The sequence below is a fragment of the Pipistrellus hanaki genome (assembly GCF_964339955.1).
Source record: "Pipistrellus hanaki genome assembly, chromosome: 8".
In the NCBI taxonomy this organism is placed as follows: domain Eukaryota; kingdom Metazoa; phylum Chordata; class Mammalia; order Chiroptera; family Vespertilionidae; genus Pipistrellus; species Pipistrellus hanaki.
The window spans coordinates 50,538,850-50,557,389 of record NC_140510.1 but is presented as its reverse complement, the minus strand read 5'-3'; the positions used below and the strand labels follow the sequence as shown (position 1 = coordinate 50,557,389).

The following is an 18,540-nucleotide window of genomic DNA, read 5'->3' as shown; positions in this document are numbered from 1 at the left end:
GTAAAAATAAACCCTTTCCATTTCTTTAACCTTTTTCAGGATGTTAATGGATGATTATATGTGTATGAATTATTATTCTAAAAGTTTATTTTAAATAGCTGAGTATTTTAATGTTAATAGTATAGCTCTATATACATAGCAATGAATCCCTCTTCCCCAGATTCCATTCATAGATTTTATTCCATTATACAACAAGAAAGTATTACAACAAAGGTTTTCTCATGTAATTATTATAATATGTCTGTTATATGGTCTTATAGGGGAAATATCCTCTAATGATTACATAATAACAATTTCTATAAGCCATATGTCCCTTCAAGTAATATTTGGCCTAAGCACTCAAGGTTATTACAAAATGTCCATTTTCATTGCTTCCTAATTAATTGATGATTTAGTAGTGCCCTTAATAGATAAGATTATTCTGACCCATCACAGTAGACCTTCTCAGCAGATATAATAATGCCCAATAGAATATGACACCTATCTTTTAAAAAGAAAAAAAGTCTTCATCAAATTAAATATAGTAGCAGTGAGCCCAATATCAATATTGATAATTCTTGCTATTAAAAAATAGAACCAGCACAATTTGGGGGGGGGGGGGGGACATAACTTCTTTTAAAGGTATGGTTAGCACAAGTGAGTGATCTGGAAAAATATCGTTATTTCTTGTCACAATGTTATCTAATAGTACAGAGGGGCTTCTTAGACTTTGATTATTGTTGGTGTCGTTTCTGGTGTTTTTATTTCATGTTTATTATTGAGTATTGTCAGCTAACTGGAACATCTAATATCTTTAAAGTGCCAAAGAAGATTCCTGAGGAAAAAGTACCTGTTCCGATTCAGAAAAAAGAAGCACCTCCAGCCAAAGGTATATCTTCTCTTTTAAGCCTGAACTTCCTTTTCATCTTTTTTCATTAAGACTTGTTTTATGTCTCTGTGTCTTGGTTGTTTTTGATGTCTTTGTCTATGAAAACTTGCTCTTACTAGTCCTAAATGTTAAAACCATATCTTTAAAGTGCCCGAAGTACAAAAGAAAGTTCCAGAAAAGAAAATCCCAGAAAAGAAAGTCCTTGTGCCTAAAAAAGAAGCTGTTCCCCCAGCTAAAGGTATTTTGGGGGAAATCTTTGATTTTTCACATATTGTTGCATGAAAACCTTTTTTCTGGTTGTTTTTATTTTGTATCTTGAATTTACATCTTCATTTCTTCTGTGTTTAAAAAAAATGTCTTAAAAAAGATACTCTTTCAGGGAGAACTGTCTTTGAAGAAAAAATATCAGTTGCCTTCCATAAGGAGGAAGTAGTAAGAGAACGAACAGAACTAGAACTAGTGGAAGCACAAGTGGAAGAAGCTCTTGAAGAAGAAGAGTTCCATGAAGTTGAAGAATATTTTGAAGAAGAAGAGTTCCATGAAGTAGAAGAATTTATCAAAGTTGAAAAGCAGAGATTTGAAGAAGTACACAAAGTTGAAGAAATTCATAGGGTGATAGAATTTTTAGAAGCTGAAGAAGTGGAAGTATATGAAAAACCCAAAGCTCCACCCAAAGGTAGAGGGGAATTCTGTAGATATTTCAAATTGTATATTTGTTCTAACTAACTTTGTGTTTTAAGCACCCTTCATGTTCAACTTGGAACACCAGAAACCCATTTATTTTTCTAATTAAAATCATTACATACTTTACACTTGTATCAAATACTTAAACTATTTGATACAAGGTTGATATAGAGATTAACCACCATATAATTTTAGCAAACAAGATAACATTTGATATCTACTTAGCTAAGGAGGTCACTATATGAATTTCTAGATTCTTTTTTAAATCCAACTAAGAATGTTACATAGTTGTTACAGAAATCAAAATAATAGACCAGTGTCATTGCTGAGTGAAAAAGACGCTCCTCAATTCACTGGGGAATCTACATGTTCAGGCCAAACAATCGTTGCATTGTTAACATTTGAGACAATTGTTCATAAGCTGATAAATTCCTTATCCATAGCTCCCACCGTTTGTCATTAGAAAAATAACATTAGGAAGTAAATGAATATTAGTAACAGCACCAGAATTCTAGTATATTCTGAAGATAACCCATAATACAAATAATTCTTTGCAATAGCACTCCAGACATTGCACAAATTAATAATATGTGTGTGATACAAAGGAATGTGTGTGCATGTGTGTGCTTAGTATACATAGTAAATACACAATTTAAGTGAAATTTAGTAAAACCAAGTCTTTTTTTAAGTGGGTGTGGTATAAATTTAAAAATATAAATAAAGCATTTTATCAGCCCTCATTTTACTAACTTTAATAGTAATGTTTCATAATACTTGGAGAGTTCATTCTAAAGCAAAACACTAATATCTTTGAAGGACCTGAGATATCCGAGAAAGTCATCCCTCCAAAAAAACCACCCACTAGAGTTGTTCCTCGAAAAGAGCCACCAGCTAAAGGTATTTCGTTGGCAAAAAATTACTTACCTATTTGTACGTACAGAAGCACGGTGGTTGTTTTACAAGTTTGCATTCTATTTGATATTTTTCTTCTGTGTTTTGTGTTTTGGTAACTTTTAAAGCAAACTAATATCTTTGAAGTGGCTGGGGGTCCAAAGGAAAGTCTACCAAAAAAGAAAGTCACTGTTGTTATACCTAAACTACCCAAAGCAAATGTCTCTAAACCAAATAATAAACTCACATTTCCTTCTTTGGTACCAGTTCATTATATATTCTCTAATGTGCTTATAGGAAAATCCAGGTTTCCCTATTACTAATTTTAATAACCTAGCAAATATAACTACATAGTAACTATGTTTTTAATATTTCTGCTTTGTTCATTTTTATAAACCCTTTGAATTTCACGATAGAAATGAAAAAAATCTAATACATAATATATACTTATATCTTTAAAATCAGTGAAGCATTTAAGAACATCATCACTGAAAGTACCAATTATTCCACCAAGACAAGTAGCAATAGCACCAACTGACACTGTCTTGTTACTTTTTCTTGTTAAATTCTAACATGAAAAATTCCCCTGGATGTGTTGTATTTCTTATCGAAATTCAACTCTCATCAAATGCAGAAATGTATTTGATAAAGTGATATCTGTACTTGATATTGTTATGTTCTCTGTTGGTTGACATTTCTCTTATGTTCTGTTTGTTGAAAATCTTTATGAATTTTTAAAAGTAAAAAATATTACTACTATCTTTAAAGTACCTGAAGCGCCCAAGAAAATTGTGGTAGAAGAGAAAGTACATGTTCCTGAAGAGCCCAAATTTCCACCAGCTAAAGGTACTGCCTTTGCTGATTGACCTCTAATGTAAAACCCTCTTTTATTTACTGACTGTGGAGGAGAGAGAGATCATTCTCCCCCAATGCCACAATATATTGATATATTGATGTATTGATGTATACTTCAATTTATCTTCTATAACATAATCTTCCTGTATGCCTGTAAGTTTATTGTGTGGGCTGATCCTCTTCTTAAACAATAATTAAACAATATGACCCCTCAACTTCTTTTTCATATATAGCTTACTTTTGAAGCTATTGTCAAGTAGCTCTGAAAACAAATAAACTTGTTGCAAATTACAATAGACAATGATGCTATCCCCAAAGGGCAGAGTGTTTTTAAACTGACAAAACAGGAAGCAGTCACAAGGCGATCTAGAGAGATATATTGACTGTGCTTAGTTGACTTATTTTGGAATTGTTGACATTCTTCTTGTTAGATGCCCCTTGTTTGTCTCGATATTTTATATCCAATGATGAAATTCTTAAAAATAAAACAATCAAATATCTTTAAAGCACCTGAAGTACCCAAGAAAATTGTCCCAGAAGAAAAAGTGCATGAAGCTGTTCCTAAGAAGCCTGAAGTTCCACCAGCTAAAGGTACACACTGATGCTAATCACAAGATGAAGGAACTCTTTATTTAGTTATTCATGGTTTAAAGTGAATGTGTGTGAGGTTAAATCTGTGTGGTTTGTTTCTTTATATTCTTAATATCTTACCTTGTCCTACATAACAATTAATATACTAATATCTTTAAAGTCCCTGAGGTGCCTAAGAAAAGTTTTCAAGAAGAAACGTCACCTATAGTTCTTTCTGAAGACAGAACGATGTACAGTGAGTGTAGAAAACTTGGTGGTTCCCTTTTGTTTCATTTGTGTTTGTGTTCATAGCTTTTAAAAGTAAATACACTAATATCATGTAAAAGACTTTGACTCACCAAAATATTTAGCTGAGAGTAAATAATTTGAATGCTATTAGTGTCAAAGTTATTTCTTCACCAATCTAAAAATAAATAGTCTTGACCTTATAACATTGCTGAAGTTTAGAAAAGTCATTTGTCTTGTTGAATTTGTTGTCCTGTCTTATTAATCTGTTATGTGTACAAATGTCTCTTGCTTTGAAGCAATTTATTTTCTCAGACTCTGAAATAACTAACTTCATAATAATATTTTAATTGAATTTTATAGACTCAAAATGCCCAACCATTATTGTTTTTTACTCTTCAACACAATCTCTGGAAACATTTTGGAAATGTTACAAATGACCATAGATTTACATAGTAATTAGTACCCCAAAAGAATTATGAAGCCATTTTTTTTAATTGGCTCTCATGTAAAATTTTAATTAAATGATTTGAGTAGTAAAATTAAATAATAAATTTTATTTTTTTATTATTTGAATAATAAAATACTCTGAATAGGATACTTTCAATAATCTGAGTAGTGAAAATGCGAGTAGTCTAGATATTCTTACATTTATTTTCACTAAAAAATTCCCTGTTTAAACCAATTTTTGTCACTGTAATTCTAGGCTGGGATAAAAATATATACTGACTCCCTCCTTTTGTGTGTGTGTGGGGGGGGGGTAGGTGTGTTTAAATATGTTTTTATTGATATCAGAGAGGAATGGAGAGGGAGAGAGAGATAGAAACATCAATGAGAGAGAATCATTGATTGGCTCCCTCCTGCACACCCCCTACTGGGGATTTAACCCACAACCCAGGGATGTGTCCTTGACCAGAATCGAACTCAATATCTTTCAGTCTGAGGCCGATGCTCTATCCACTGAGCCAATCCAGCTAAGGCCTAACTTTCTTCTTTTACTTTGGTTATTGTCATCATCCAGTATTCCTTTCTAAAAGCTGGAGGAATCTTTTTTATTTCTTTCATCTGCCTTATTCTCCAAATATTTAGTTATTTTTTTATTTCCTGATTTCAATCCCTAAATGATTTAACATTAATATTAAACAATAAAACAAAAAATTAGATGAGGTTTTAAAATATAGGTAACTAGGTTTTGGAGAAGAAAAAGATTTACCGGAATTTCCAGTAGGTCAAATATCAAAGAATTCTTGATGTAAATTCAACATTGACCCTGTACTTTTTTAACAAACCCGTAAAAAATAAGAGCAATAGAAAATTTGTCCAGTAAATGTCTGCAGAAAAAGTATAATTATATAGCCCCTTTCCAGTGAATTCCTCAATTTTATCATCATGTTAAAAAAGAAATGCTGAGTCATATCATAAAACTGGGAAGGAGACTTTTTCCTAGCCAATGTGTATTGTCACTAATATTTGTCTACGTACAATTGGTAATTTGAGTAATGGTTATGTATTATGTTTTTATTAATACTGTTCTTCATCCACTTTGAAGTGAAGCTAATTGTATCATACTAATATCTTTAAAGTGTATGAAGTATCCGAAGAATCAACCACAGAAGAAAAAGTGTTTATGACCCATCCTCAAAAGACAAAACCCAAACTAGCAAAAGGTATATAACACTGATGACACAGTTTGAAGAACATTTATTTGTGGCTCTTTTTAAAAGCTCAATATTTACTTTACCATTTATGACTGTACTCATGTCTTTTAAGTGCCTGAACCACCCAAGAAAGTTGTTCCAGAGGATAAAATACATGTGACTATTCCTAAAAAGAGAGAAACACCAGCAACTAAAGGTATATTTAAGCAACATCAAACTTGGATAAATATCTTTGACTTCAAGATACAAAAGTTGCATGCTATATAATTCACTGTTTTTATGAGTTCTCCGTATAAATCTACTAATATCTTTGAAGAATTTGATACAACCAGAAAAGTTTTTCCAGAAGTAGAGTTTCCTGAAGCCATTCCCAACATTTCAGAGCATTCTCCTACTGAAGGCATAAATGTTAATTATAAAAATCGAAATAAGAAAATTCTTCTTTGGTCTACAAAATGAGTTTACTATTGTGTGTAGATTCTCACAACCTCTAGTGCTAAAATACTAATATCTTTAGAACACCTAATGTACCCAAAACAAGGAACTATGACATGCCCCACCAAAAAAGTCCCACTCATACAATGTACAGAGAAAAATTGTTACAAAATTAAAATCTGAATTTAAAGTTAGAATCTCTGCTAATATACCTAACTTCCTTAGTATGCCATATCTTAATGTCTTTGCCTTTTTTTCAACTAAAACCTACTAATATCTTTAAAGAGATGGAAGTCTCTGAGGAAAGTACTCCAGAGGAGCCAGCTTCTGCTGCTAGAAGAAGAAAGATAACATCACCAAAAGGTACAAGCCAGAAGAAAGTGGACTTTCTTATCTTGTGATTCTAGTTGTAGTTAACACATGTAAAAATACTAATATCTTGAAAACTCCAGATGCTACCAAGAAAGTCATTTTGGAGAAGTGGCTTCCCTAAAGCAAAAGTTTGATTGGGCATATACATATCCCCATGAATGAAAACAGGGGAAATTATTGTTGACACATATATATATGGATTGTCCTACAAAGTTTATCTATGAGGCCTCCAGGGAAAATATGTATACATATAATGTGCAGATGGAAGCTGGATAGATTCTTCAATAGAAAATAACTGTTACTGTGTCCATAAAAAATTAAAATCAGAATAGCTAGAAAAATAATGATAGATTATTTTGCTTATAACTTATAACTTATAACATTTATAGCCCTCCAAATTAGATTGAATTGGCTCATTATTCTATAATGTAGAAATCAGTGTTATCAAATGACAGAAGTGTTTGTTTATAGACTATAAGTCCATAATTCAACTCTCCATAGAGTTGAAATCCCAGAATATCATATAACTGCCTATTGCAATTTATTTTTCTATTAAAATAAGCTTACTACCAAAAATAAACCCATATATTTGAAATAATGTATTTTCTATAAGACTTAAATATTATAGAAATATTTTCAGGAAACCATTACTTAAAGAAAAAATATCAGATTTAATCTGAAACTGTTCTATTTCATTTATAACTGAGAGTCTTCTACAACCAAAGCAGTTAAAACAAAACCAATTAAAGTTGGAATTCTGCCCTGAATACTTAGCCCCTCTAATTGTCTTTTATTTTTAAAGAGTCCTACATTTTTTCATTTTGAATTTAAATTTTTTAACATCTAGAATAATAATTTCTGTAATTTAAAAACTAAACATTTTGACATTGTTTTCTCAGTCTAGAATCTTTAGGTTGTTATCCTCTCTGCTATACCTAAAAAACAAGCACTTTTTAAAAGTACAAAAGGAAGCTAAACCAGATAAGAAAGGAGCTGTTTTTCTCTCTTCAAACTAATGGCTAAAGAAAAGTACATTGTTAATTGTTTTTTAAAATTAAAACTTTTATCTTGAAGTTAATTTTCTATTATCTAATTTTCTATACATCTACTATTTCAAGAAATAAAATTAGTAATTTTTAAATATATGTTTATTGATTTCAGAGAGGAAGGTAGAGAGAGAGAGAGAGAGAGAGAGAGAGAGAGAGAGAGAGAGAAACATCAATAATAAGAGACAATCATTTGTCAGCTGCTTCCTGAACATCCCCATTTTGGGGTTTGAGACCGCAATCCAGGCACGTGCCCTGACCAAGAATCGAACCGTGACCTCCTGATTCATAGATCAACATTCAACCACTGAGCAACACTGGCTGAGCAAAATTACTAATATTGATAGTGCCTGAGATGACCAAGAAAACAGCTTCTGATAATCAAATATTCATACTATTACCAAAATATCAGATTTTAGGAGCAGGGAGGTGTCCCAGTCTGAGGTATTCCTGTAGGTAGAGTTATGATTAAAATCCTTCATTGCTCTTCATCACTCTGAAGTACAATGAATTAATATCTTTAAAGTGCCTGAATCACCTCAAGAAGTTGTCCCTGTTCAGAAAACACTTATGACTGAAGTTGAAATTAAAACACCTTCTACTAAAGGTATCATTCATTCTGTCATTCCTTCCTTCATTTATTCAGTGAATGCTTATTAAGTACATGGTGCTAGTGAGCTGGGGAGTAATAAGCAAAGACAAAAAAGACTGGATTCCTTTCCTTAATGCATTATACCTCATTCAGTTCTTGAAGGCAGTGCCCTTGTAGCCATAAAAATATATTTTGTCCAGTTAATGTGACTCAGGTCTCCACTGATCCTTAATCTCTAAGTCTGATACTAATATCTTTAAAGCACCAGAAGCTATGAAAGAAGTTGCTCCTGATATGCAAGTATCTGAGGATGTTCTTGAAGAGCCAGAACCTCAGCCTGTGGAAGGTATATGTCATGTCTACACAGAAACTGAAGAAGAGATGATCTGCCCTCTGCTCTTAAAATTATGTTTTTTAATATTTTCCATAACCCCTAAACATACTAACCTCTTTAAAGCAGCCTCTCAAAAGAAAATGTGTGGCCATATTTATCCAAACAGAAAACCCTCCCATTAAACATATTCACTCAGCAAATACTTAGTAAGGAAGGCTGCGGTGACATAGAAATTCTGCTGGGTGCTGGAGAAGGGTGAATCCTCTTCTCAGGGATCCTTACCACCCCATTAGACTTAGTTGGTTCATGGGGCAAGCAGAGAGTGGAGAGGGAGAGAAGAGACTTCCAGAAAACCGTATCTGCTAACTCATTGTGGTGACTGCTTTTAGTAAACATTCTAACTCTTAAACCTGAAATACTAATATCTTTAAAGCGACCGAAGCTCCTCAAGAAGTGGTTCCTGTGAAGAGAGTTCCTTCCAAACAAAGAGAGCCTCCCTCCGTGAAAGGTACACGTGACCATGCCTTCAAGCTGTAGAAGAAGTAGCTCGTGTAGTCTTGAAAATTTTTGCTTGTACCTCCTGATCCTCACAACACTAAATGTTACGTACTAATTTCCTCAAGCGCCCGAAGCACCTCACGAAATTCCCCCTGAGAAGAAAGCATCTGTGGTTCCTCCCAAAAAGCCTAAAGGCCCTCCTGATGAAGGTACATGTGGCTGGAGGCTCAGAGATTTGGGAAAACCTCTTTTCCTGTATAAATGTGTTTCCTGTTTGTACTGGTTCCTATAACTCCTAAGTGTAAAAATACTAATATCTTTAAAGTGCCCGAGGCTCCCAAAGACGTCCCAGGAAGGAAAGTGCGTCCTCCCCCAAAGCCTGAAGCTGTACTTGTGGAAGGTACATGCCCAGCCTCCCTGCACCGTGGCGGAGGGAGGGCAGTGGAAAGAACCACCGTGTTAGCCCGGGGAGTTCTGTTGACGTGTCGATGTGATGTCTGTCTGTGTCGATCCGTGTAACTCAAATTGTAAATGTACTAATATCTTCAAAGTGCTCGAAGCTCCCAAAGAGGTTGTCCCTGAAAAGAAAGTGCCTTTGTTGCCTCCTAAAAAGCCAGAAACCCCACCTGTTACAGGTACTGGCCCTGGGTTCGGGTTGAAGAATATATGTGATCTGCTCCTAAAAAATATTTTGTTCTTCCGGTGACCTCATAACTCCTGACTGTGATGTTACTAATATCTTTTAAGTGCCCGAGGCTGCCAAAGAGGTTGTCCCTGAAAAGAAAGCACCGGTGGTGCCTCCGACAAAGCCAGGCGTCCCTCCTCTTAAAGGTATTTGTCACTGATCCTAGGTTTGAACGAGGCATAGCTCGTCTGCTCTTGCTAATATTTTTCTCCCGGCGGTCTCATCACTCCTGACTGTAATTTCACTAATATCTTTTAAGTGCCTGAGGCTCCCAAGGAAGTTGTCCCTGAAAAGAAAGTGCCTTTGGCGCCTCCTAAAAAGCCAGAAGTTCTGCCAGCCAAAGGTAGTCACCCTCTTGCCCCTGTGTTGGACACTGTCTGTCTGTCTGTCTGTCTGTCTTCACTCTGTCTAACCATCAACATACTAATATCTTTAAAGTACCGGAGGCGCCAAAGGCAGCTGTCCCAGAAAAGAAGGTGCCTGAAGTGACTCCTCCCAAACCGGAGAGTCCTCCCCCTGAAGGTAACGTGCAAGCTCTCTGTACCAGGAGGAAAGGTCACACTATTTTAGCTAGAAAGTTCTGTATACAAATAGCACTAGGTGAAGGTGATATCATTCTAAAAAGACACAGATCAGAAGTTTTCCAAAATGCCTTGGTGTATGATGACACGGTAGAGTCGTTACCTATGGTCACTTTTTTTCTAAACACAAATTACCGATATCTTTTAAGTGCCAGAGGTGCCGCCACCGCCGAAGGAAGCCGTCCCTGAGAAGAAGGTGCCTAAGAAGCCGGAAGCTCCACCTGCTGAAGGTATTTATCCTTGTGTTGCTGGTCATGCTTTGGGGCGGGGGGGGGGGGGGTTGGAGAGGGTGCTGAGCGCATGTGTGGAAGTGTCCTCCAGCTTCACAGAGTGTATGGCTTGGGGCAACTATGTCGTCACGATCGCCTATGCATAGTCTCGAACTAAAACATACTAATATCTTCAAAGTTCCTGAAGCTCCAAAGGAAGTTGTCCCTGAAAAGAAGGTGTCTGTGGCTGTGCCCAGAAAGCCAGAAGCTCCGCCTGCCCTAGGTATTTATCCCCACTGCTCTGTGAAGAGGGGAACCATGGTCTTGTCCTCTTCACAACTGTTACAGCATAGGCCTCCACCATTCACACATTCTAAAAACACTAATATCTTTCAAGTGCCTGAAGCTGCTCAAGAAGCCATCCCAGAAAAGAAAGTTCCCAAGGCACCATTCAAAAAGCCGGAACCCCCACCTGTCACAGGTATATGTGAGCCCCGACCTCGTTTCGCAGGAGAAATATCTCTTCCATTCGTGAGAATAGTGTTAGGCCGTGGCTCTTCCTTAACTGAAGTGTCCAATGACTAATATCTTTCAAGTGCCTGAAGCTCCCCAAGAAGTGGTCCCAGAAAAGAGAGCGCCCAAGGCCCCGCCCAAAAAGCCAGAAGCTCCGTCTGTCACAGGTATGCGTGCTCCCGGCCTCATTCCGACACTGAGCTGGCTCTTCTGCTATTGGAAACAGTGGTAGGCCATTGCTCTTCACTCATGTCTGTGTAACATGACTAATATCTTTCAAGTGCCTGAAGCTCCCCAAGAAGTGGTCCCAGAGAAGAAAACCCCCAGGGCTCCACCCAAAAAGCTAGAAGCACCACCGGTTTCAGGTATTTCCCACCACATCCTTATTCTACAGAAAAATAAAATAGACCTCTTTGCTTCTTGGGAATAATTGTAGTCCAGTGAGCTCGTTAACCCAAGTGTAAAACATACTAATATCTTTTAAGTGCCTGAAGTTCCTCAAGACATGGTCCCTGAAGAGAAGGCACCGGTGGTGCCTGCGAAGCTGCCAGACATCACGCCGGTTGCAGGTACTTATCGCTCACCTTAGACTCAAGAAGATATAGCTCTTCCGATCTTGAAAACATTTCCTCCCAGCAGTCTCCTAGCGACTAACTGTAAATGTACTAATATCTTTTAAGTGCCGGAGGCCCCCAAAGAAGTTGTCCCAGAAAAGAAAGCACCCGTGGCACCTCCTAAAAAGCCAGAAATCGCACCTGTGAAAGGTATTTGTCACTGACCTTGGGCTTAGAAAGACATAACGCTTCTGCTCTTGAAAATAGGTCCTTCCAGGGACCTCATAACTCCCGATGGTAATCTTACTAATATCTTTTAAGTGCCTGAGGCTCCCAAAGAAGTTGTCCCTGACAAGAAAGTGCCTGTGACGCCTCCGAAAAAGCCAGAAACCCCACCTGTGAAAGGTATTTGTCAATGATCTTAGGTATAAGAAGACAAAACTCATCTGCTCCTGAAAACATTTTTTTTTTGTCCTAGCAGTCTCCCAATGACTCAATGTAAATGTACTAATATCTTTTAAGTGCCCGAGACTCCCAAAGAGGTTGTCCCTGAAAAGAAGGCACCAGTGGTACCTCCTAAAAAGCCAGAAGTCCCGCCTGTTCCAGGTACTTACCGTTCATCTTAGACTTAAGAAGATACACTCTGCTACTCTTGAACTTCTTTTGTTCTTGCGGTCATAGAACGACTAAATGTGATCTTACTAATATCTTTTAAGTGCCTGAAGCTCCCAAGGAAGTTGTCCCTGAAAAGAAAGTGCCTTTGGCGCCTCCTAAAAAGCCAGAAGTTCCGCCAGCCAAAGGTAGTCACCCTCTTGCCCCCGTGTTGGACACTGTCTGTCTGTCTGTCTGTCTGACTTCACTCTGTCTAATCATCAACATACTAATATCTTTAAAGTACCGGAGGCGCCAAAGGCAGCTGTCCCAGAAAAGAAGATGCCTGAAGTGACTCCTCCCAAACCGGAGAGTCCTCCCCCTGAAGGTAATCATGAAAAATTATCCAAACTAGCGTTTTTGAAAACGAAAAGAAAAACAAAAACAAAAACAAAAAAAACTCTCTTCTTAGGGTTATAAACATCTTTTTGCAAAATAGTTCCTATACTTTAAATGATCCTAGTGTTAAAATGAGTTTGTGTTTTTAAAGTACATGAAGAGCCTGAAGAAATTGTTTCTGAAGAGCCTCCAGCTGAACTTGTGGAAGAGCCGGAGCCTGTGGCTCCTCCAAAAGGTACTGGGCCAACTGCCAGATGGCCTTAGCCAATCCTGCATCCTTCTTTCCTGGAGAATTCTGGGCATTCTGAGCTTTTGTCTTGTGTCTTACTCGTCGCCACTTACTCTAACATATATATTCTAAACTCTTTAGTGACTCCACCACCTAAGAAACCTGTCCCAGAAAAGAAACCACCTGCTGTCGTTGCCAAAAAACCTGAACCACCACCCTTGAAAGGTATATTTCGCTGCCACTAGCTTCCTACAGAAAAATGTCTGTCTTTCACATGTTGTTTTACTGCTCTACTTAACGGTTCCCACATGCCATGGGAACTGTGAGCTAAAAGTACTAATATCTTTTAAAGTGTCCAAAGTGCCCAAAGTGCCCAAGGAAGTGGTTCCTGAAAAGAAAGAGCCTCCCGTGGTTCTCAAGAGACCGGAAGTCCCACCTGTCAAAGGTACATGTCGAGGTCCCCCATCTGACGGGGGTGGATCCGGCCTCCAGCCCTTAAAACATCTTTTGTCCTGGGTAAATGTGGTAAATGTTAACCAGCTATTCTTCCTAATGACACAATACTAATATCTTTAAAGTGCCTGAAGTTCCCAAAGAAGTTGTTCCTGAAAAGAAAATAGTCATTCCCAAAATGCCCGAATTCCCACCAGCTCAAGGTACATGTCTCGACTGAAGTTCGGCAAAACGTGCTCGATCTTGGTCATTTGCTTATAGGAAACCCTTTTGTTTGTCAAATCTCTTATGTTCACAACTACAACTGCAAACCCGGCATTCTGGGTGGTTGGGGGTTAAATTTTTGTAAATAACATCATTAAAAAAACAACAACTAACACTTCTCAGATGAGCATTGGAATAGGTTACTAATGTGGTTTTGTTAATATCTATAGGCCACATTTTCCTTCTTTCTCTGTAGTTCCAAGATTAGGTCATTGACCTATTGACCTTATGGTGAATTTTTCTTGTATCTGTCCCTGTGTTATTGGAACTACATGTGAACTAGATGTGGTATAAGTTGCATGTCCTTTCAACTACCTAGAGGTAAAACTAACTAATATCTTTAAAGTGCCGGAAGTGCCAAAGAAACCTGTCTTTGAAGAGAAACCAGCCGTTCCTGTTCCCAAGAAAGCGGAGTCTCCTCCTCCGGAAGGTACGCATATGACCATGAATGAGCTTGCCACCTGTGCTATTTCTAATCTAAGCCTTGTTCCTCTTTTTTTTTTTTTTTACTTAATATCTTCTCATCATTTTCTGTCCTTTATTTGTCTTACTTCATCATTCTTAATTAGCTCCAATCTCAGATCTATTTTGAGTTATCAGTCTGCAGCATTTAAGTAGGATTTTGTAACCTGTAACCTGTATGAAACAAAGCTCTCTAAGGTACGCAGGAGAGGAGAGCTAATGACCATGAAAGAGATTAAACACCAAAAGGCTTTCCAGCATTCCAATCAACAGAAACAGATGTCAGGGAAAATAAGATAGATTTCACCCTAACAAAAATGAGAGAAGATATTCATTGAAATGAGAAGTCATTTGATTGTGCCAGTGTTTGTGCATGTTAGAACATTGCTTCACACATTGAATTAAAATTCACTGTATCTTTAAAGTATATGAAGAACCCGAGGAAATCGCTCCTGAAGAGGAAGCACCAGCTCCTGCTGTGGAAGAGGAGGAGCCAGAAGCTCCCCCACCGGCAGGTATAAGGCAGAGCCACTGTCTGGGAAAACACATCATTTGACCATTTAATTGTTATGTCATTACATATATTCTTTAAGGTAGAGTGTCAGTCTTTAATCTCCTCACTTGAAATTTGACTTCCTTGGCACGAACACACATCATGTGCACATAAAAACTTCGGTCCAACAGAATTTTACAATGTGTATAACAAAGAAGTAGATGTGGTTTTTTTAATTCATTCATTCGTATTAAACTTTTTACTATAATCATCTGACTCTAAAAGAAATTCCTATCTTTCAAGTGCCTGAAGAGCCCAAGAAGATTGTTCCAGAGAAGAAAGTTCCTATCGTCAAAAAACCAGAAGCTCCTCCTAAAGGTACTTATAGTAAAATAAATCCATACTTACTTCTTTTTCGTTTGCTGTCTGAAATTTGACACTTTCCTTATTCTGTGTTGTGCTGTGTTCTGTGTTTAACTGTGACCCATATGTTATTGACTTGTGTTGAACAGACTTGTCAAGTTAATGTGTAAATACTGCATCTTACAGTGTTATATTATTAAATGCTACTAATATCTTTAAAGTACCTGAGATGGCAAAGAAGGTTGTCCCACCGAAGAAAGTCCCAACTGTGAAGAAGCCAGAAACACCAGAAGCTAAAGGTACTTATGTCATCATTGACATCGTCGCTCTTTTAAATAGTATTCTGATATCTTAAATTGGAATCCAATAAATTGCCCTCATTATTGCATAACTAGGGACAAATTTTTTTTAAATTTTGTTTTCATTCATTTAATGCTGTTCCATTAGTTATAGATTCTTTATTCTTAACACTTTTAAATGTTTTTAAATGCTCTTTTTAAAATAAAACTAATATCTTCAAAGTACCCGAGGCGCCCAAGAAACTTGTTCCAGTAAAGAAAGAACCGGTGCCTGTTACCAAAAAGCGAGAAGTCCTTCCAGAAAAAGGTACCTCGTATGAAGAAAAGTATCTATTTATCTGAACACTATTTGATCATTTTAATAATTATTCTCAGGGGGAAAACAATAGTATAAGTTTATGCAAAATTACATTTTTCAGTAAGAGGACAATAATGAGGGCAAAGAGAGAAAATGAAATAAGGAAGCAGGAGAAAGAAAACGAATGAGCTTTGGTTGTACCAAGTCATGGTGACATGTGGTAGTAAAGGCTCTCCTCTGTGTCAGTGTAGAACAGCTCAGTTCAGCACATTTTGTTACATTTTTTTCATTAACAAGACAGTGCATTGGGAAACGTAAGATCTGGTCCTGTCTTCAGGCAATTTCAACCTGATGGGAAGAAAGTACAGCACACCTCTAACACAAGACAGGAAGTGAGCACACTTACAAAGTGAGAATAAAAGGCTACAGAAAGATCAATTTCAGGCAGAGGCATCAGGGAAAGCTTTGGGGGGGGGGTATAATTTTAAATTTTGATGGATTTTTTACATGTAGGCAATGGAGGAAATGGTATTCTAGGCAAAGGGAATATTATACCAAAAGGCACCGAGGTAGAGAAGTCTGGGAAGGTCAAGGTCTGCCAAATAAGCATGTGTGATTCGAGTATGGATTGGTTGTGAGGTATACTGAAAGATAAAAATAAATATAAAGATGAGGGTCATACCACATTTTGGGGTTCTTTGAATGTCACCAAATTCTGTAACCAATAGGAAGCTTCAAGGTTGATGGTGGCAATAGTACATAGTCATTGCAGTTATTTAAGGTCATTAAAAGCTGGACAAGATCAGTGTTGGTAGAAATGAAAAAAAAAAAAAAAGGAGATTGAATTTGAGGGAGATGGAGATTGAGTTAGTGTCTATTATCAAAGCAATTAAGGAAATGGAGCCCAAGATGATTGTAAGGTTGAAGCTAAATGGCCATGAGGATGGCTCATTGAATCCCTGAATTGATATTAGAAATAAGATAGTGAATATATTTCTCACGTTTCAAGTATGGCAGTTGGGAATGTACATCTGGAGCTTAGGAAAGAGATCGAGGCTAGAAATGTAGATCTAAAAGTCATCCACACGGAAATAAGCATTAAAAATGCAGGAGTGATTGTTCAGAGAATATAGAGCCCATTTTTTAAAGCATCAAAGTTAGACCAGTGGAGAGCACCTACATTTTAGGATACGGAGAAGAAAAGAAGCAAATAAAGAAGGCTGAGAAGACTCATTTATAAAATTAGGATCTCCAAAAGGATCCCATGCTCCGAAGCTATTTGTCCCATTAAGTCTTATAAGATAAAGTTCTTCCCCCTGGACTCTTTGCCTACTCTTTGCAGAATTTTGAAAATTCTTCTAAATTCTTAGTCATAAACAATGTCAATATTTTTAAAGTGCTTGAAGTGCCAAAGGAAGTCATCCCGGAAAAGAAAGTGCGGGTTCCTCTCCCTGAAGAGCCAGAAGCTCCACTTGTCCAAGGTACATGTCTTCTCTACGAATCTTGGAAAGATAACGATTGTCTTTATCATCTTGCTTTGGTTGTGGATGGGTCTTATATATCTATCTGTTGTCTGTCTCAAGTAGGGAAGTTGTTGATATCTTGGGGTAATTTGAAGACTATATTATAGAGTGTAACAATGTTGATGTCTTACAATTTAGCAGTTGCAGTATTCTATTCTGAATGCAATCTAAAATAAAATACTGTATTTTTTTTTAAGTTGAAGAATCTTTTGAGGAAGTAATATATGAAGAAAAAACATTCATAACAATTGGTAGAAAAGAGACTCCCCCTGTTGAAGGTATATATATACATATATATTAAAATATAAATTCTTTAATCTCTTAAGAACTCCTGTTAGAAATACAGTAGTAGTTATAGGGTGAAATTCCTTCTTGACATTCCATTCAAAAGCACTACAGTACATGTTTCATTTTTTTAAATACTTATGCTTCTTTTGAAGGAAAATCTGAGTCCTTACTTTGATTATTCTTGGTGGTAATTATGATATAAATTCCAAAATATAGCTTACTGAGGCAAAACTGAAAGAATTCATTACATTGGCTCCTCAAATGGTACCCAATATATAATTTTCCTTTTTTTTTACTTTAAAAAATAAACTTTTTTTAGAACAATTATTTACAAAGAAATTGTGAAGATACACAGAGGATTCTCATATATCCCCACAATCAGTTTCTTCTATTATTAACATCTTATAATTATTATAATTAAAATATATTAATATTTTATTATTAACTAAAAGCCCATATCCCCATCACCTCTTCGCCTTTTACCCACCTCCACTCAGCCCCCACACTCCTTCCCTCTGGCCAGCACTACACTGTTGTCTGTGTCTATGCATATATATAATCCCTCCACCTTCTTTCATCCAGTCTCCTTTTCCCTCCTCCCCTCTCATTTGCTATCATTATATATAGAAAAGTAGTTAATAGAAATTTCTAGCTTAAGATAGTAGAAATCTTGTCCCTTTTTAACATATAAGTGAACTTCTACTAAGTGTATATTTTCATTGTGACGGTAATCTTTACATCTTTGTGAAATTTGTATGGGTCTTTGTGAAGCACTTTCCATTACAATCTCACATCCTTTGTCAACATTCTTTAAAGAACGTGAAATTGAAAAGTATATTGAGCCTGAAGAACCTGAACCTGAACCTGAACCACAGCCAGAAGAAATACCAGTTCAAGGTATTCAATTAATTGGACTTAAATCTTCATCATCATATCTTCATCTTTATATATATATGTTTTATGTTGTTTTACATGTAGAGTAGGTCTCTGTATTTGTATGTAAGATTCATTGTTTTAAATGTGCATCTGATTCTTATATATCCATGTAATTTGTACTATTTATCTCGTCAATGTGGCTTACATGGATGCTTCCTGTGTTGTTTTTATTAATGTCTTTGCTATATTTTTCATCATCTGTGTACCGTGTTGATATTTTTATGTTTTATGTTGGACACTGTTTTATGTTTTATGTTGGACACTAATATTATGTACCCAAAAAAGGAAACACTTCATATATTTTTTTAATTTTTACTGAATATACTATATATCCACCTACTGATTAATTTA

General features: G+C 36.4%; 1 protein-coding gene across 2 annotated transcripts in view; it reads left to right on the top strand.

Annotated features, from left to right (window-relative positions):
• TTN (titin) overlaps positions 1 to 18,540 on the top strand; it is a 277,411-nt gene that overhangs the window by 136,549 nt on the left and 122,322 nt on the right. For both annotated transcript variants that reach the window (XM_084892040.1, XM_084892042.1), the window contains 41 exons: positions 800 to 868; positions 1,017 to 1,106; positions 1,248 to 1,544; positions 2,369 to 2,449; positions 3,212 to 3,289; positions 3,806 to 3,889; positions 4,050 to 4,124; positions 5,698 to 5,781; positions 5,885 to 5,968; positions 6,493 to 6,570; positions 8,480 to 8,563; positions 8,985 to 9,059; positions 9,175 to 9,258; positions 9,375 to 9,449; positions 9,601 to 9,684; positions 9,797 to 9,880; positions 9,994 to 10,077; positions 10,173 to 10,256; positions 10,465 to 10,545; positions 10,724 to 10,807; positions 10,922 to 11,005; positions 11,121 to 11,204; positions 11,319 to 11,402; positions 11,523 to 11,606; positions 11,718 to 11,801; positions 11,913 to 11,996; positions 12,114 to 12,197; positions 12,308 to 12,391; positions 12,487 to 12,570; positions 12,733 to 12,816; positions 12,952 to 13,035; positions 13,163 to 13,255; positions 13,389 to 13,466; positions 13,874 to 13,957; positions 14,415 to 14,504; positions 14,786 to 14,860; positions 15,067 to 15,144; positions 15,368 to 15,451; positions 16,840 to 16,923; positions 17,163 to 17,243; positions 18,070 to 18,150. In XM_084892040.1, coding sequence (XP_084748166.1) covers positions 800 to 868; positions 1,017 to 1,106; positions 1,248 to 1,544; positions 2,369 to 2,449; positions 3,212 to 3,289; positions 3,806 to 3,889; positions 4,050 to 4,124; positions 5,698 to 5,781; positions 5,885 to 5,968; positions 6,493 to 6,570; positions 8,480 to 8,563; positions 8,985 to 9,059; positions 9,175 to 9,258; positions 9,375 to 9,449; positions 9,601 to 9,684; positions 9,797 to 9,880; positions 9,994 to 10,077; positions 10,173 to 10,256; positions 10,465 to 10,545; positions 10,724 to 10,807; positions 10,922 to 11,005; positions 11,121 to 11,204; positions 11,319 to 11,402; positions 11,523 to 11,606; positions 11,718 to 11,801; positions 11,913 to 11,996; positions 12,114 to 12,197; positions 12,308 to 12,391; positions 12,487 to 12,570; positions 12,733 to 12,816; positions 12,952 to 13,035; positions 13,163 to 13,255; positions 13,389 to 13,466; positions 13,874 to 13,957; positions 14,415 to 14,504; positions 14,786 to 14,860; positions 15,067 to 15,144; positions 15,368 to 15,451; positions 16,840 to 16,923; positions 17,163 to 17,243; positions 18,070 to 18,150 — 3,591 coding nt within the window. The remainder of the gene's footprint in view (positions 1 to 799; positions 869 to 1,016; positions 1,107 to 1,247; positions 1,545 to 2,368; positions 2,450 to 3,211; positions 3,290 to 3,805; positions 3,890 to 4,049; positions 4,125 to 5,697; positions 5,782 to 5,884; positions 5,969 to 6,492; positions 6,571 to 8,479; positions 8,564 to 8,984; positions 9,060 to 9,174; positions 9,259 to 9,374; positions 9,450 to 9,600; positions 9,685 to 9,796; positions 9,881 to 9,993; positions 10,078 to 10,172; positions 10,257 to 10,464; positions 10,546 to 10,723; positions 10,808 to 10,921; positions 11,006 to 11,120; positions 11,205 to 11,318; positions 11,403 to 11,522; positions 11,607 to 11,717; positions 11,802 to 11,912; positions 11,997 to 12,113; positions 12,198 to 12,307; positions 12,392 to 12,486; positions 12,571 to 12,732; positions 12,817 to 12,951; positions 13,036 to 13,162; positions 13,256 to 13,388; positions 13,467 to 13,873; positions 13,958 to 14,414; positions 14,505 to 14,785; positions 14,861 to 15,066; positions 15,145 to 15,367; positions 15,452 to 16,839; positions 16,924 to 17,162; positions 17,244 to 18,069; positions 18,151 to 18,540) is intronic.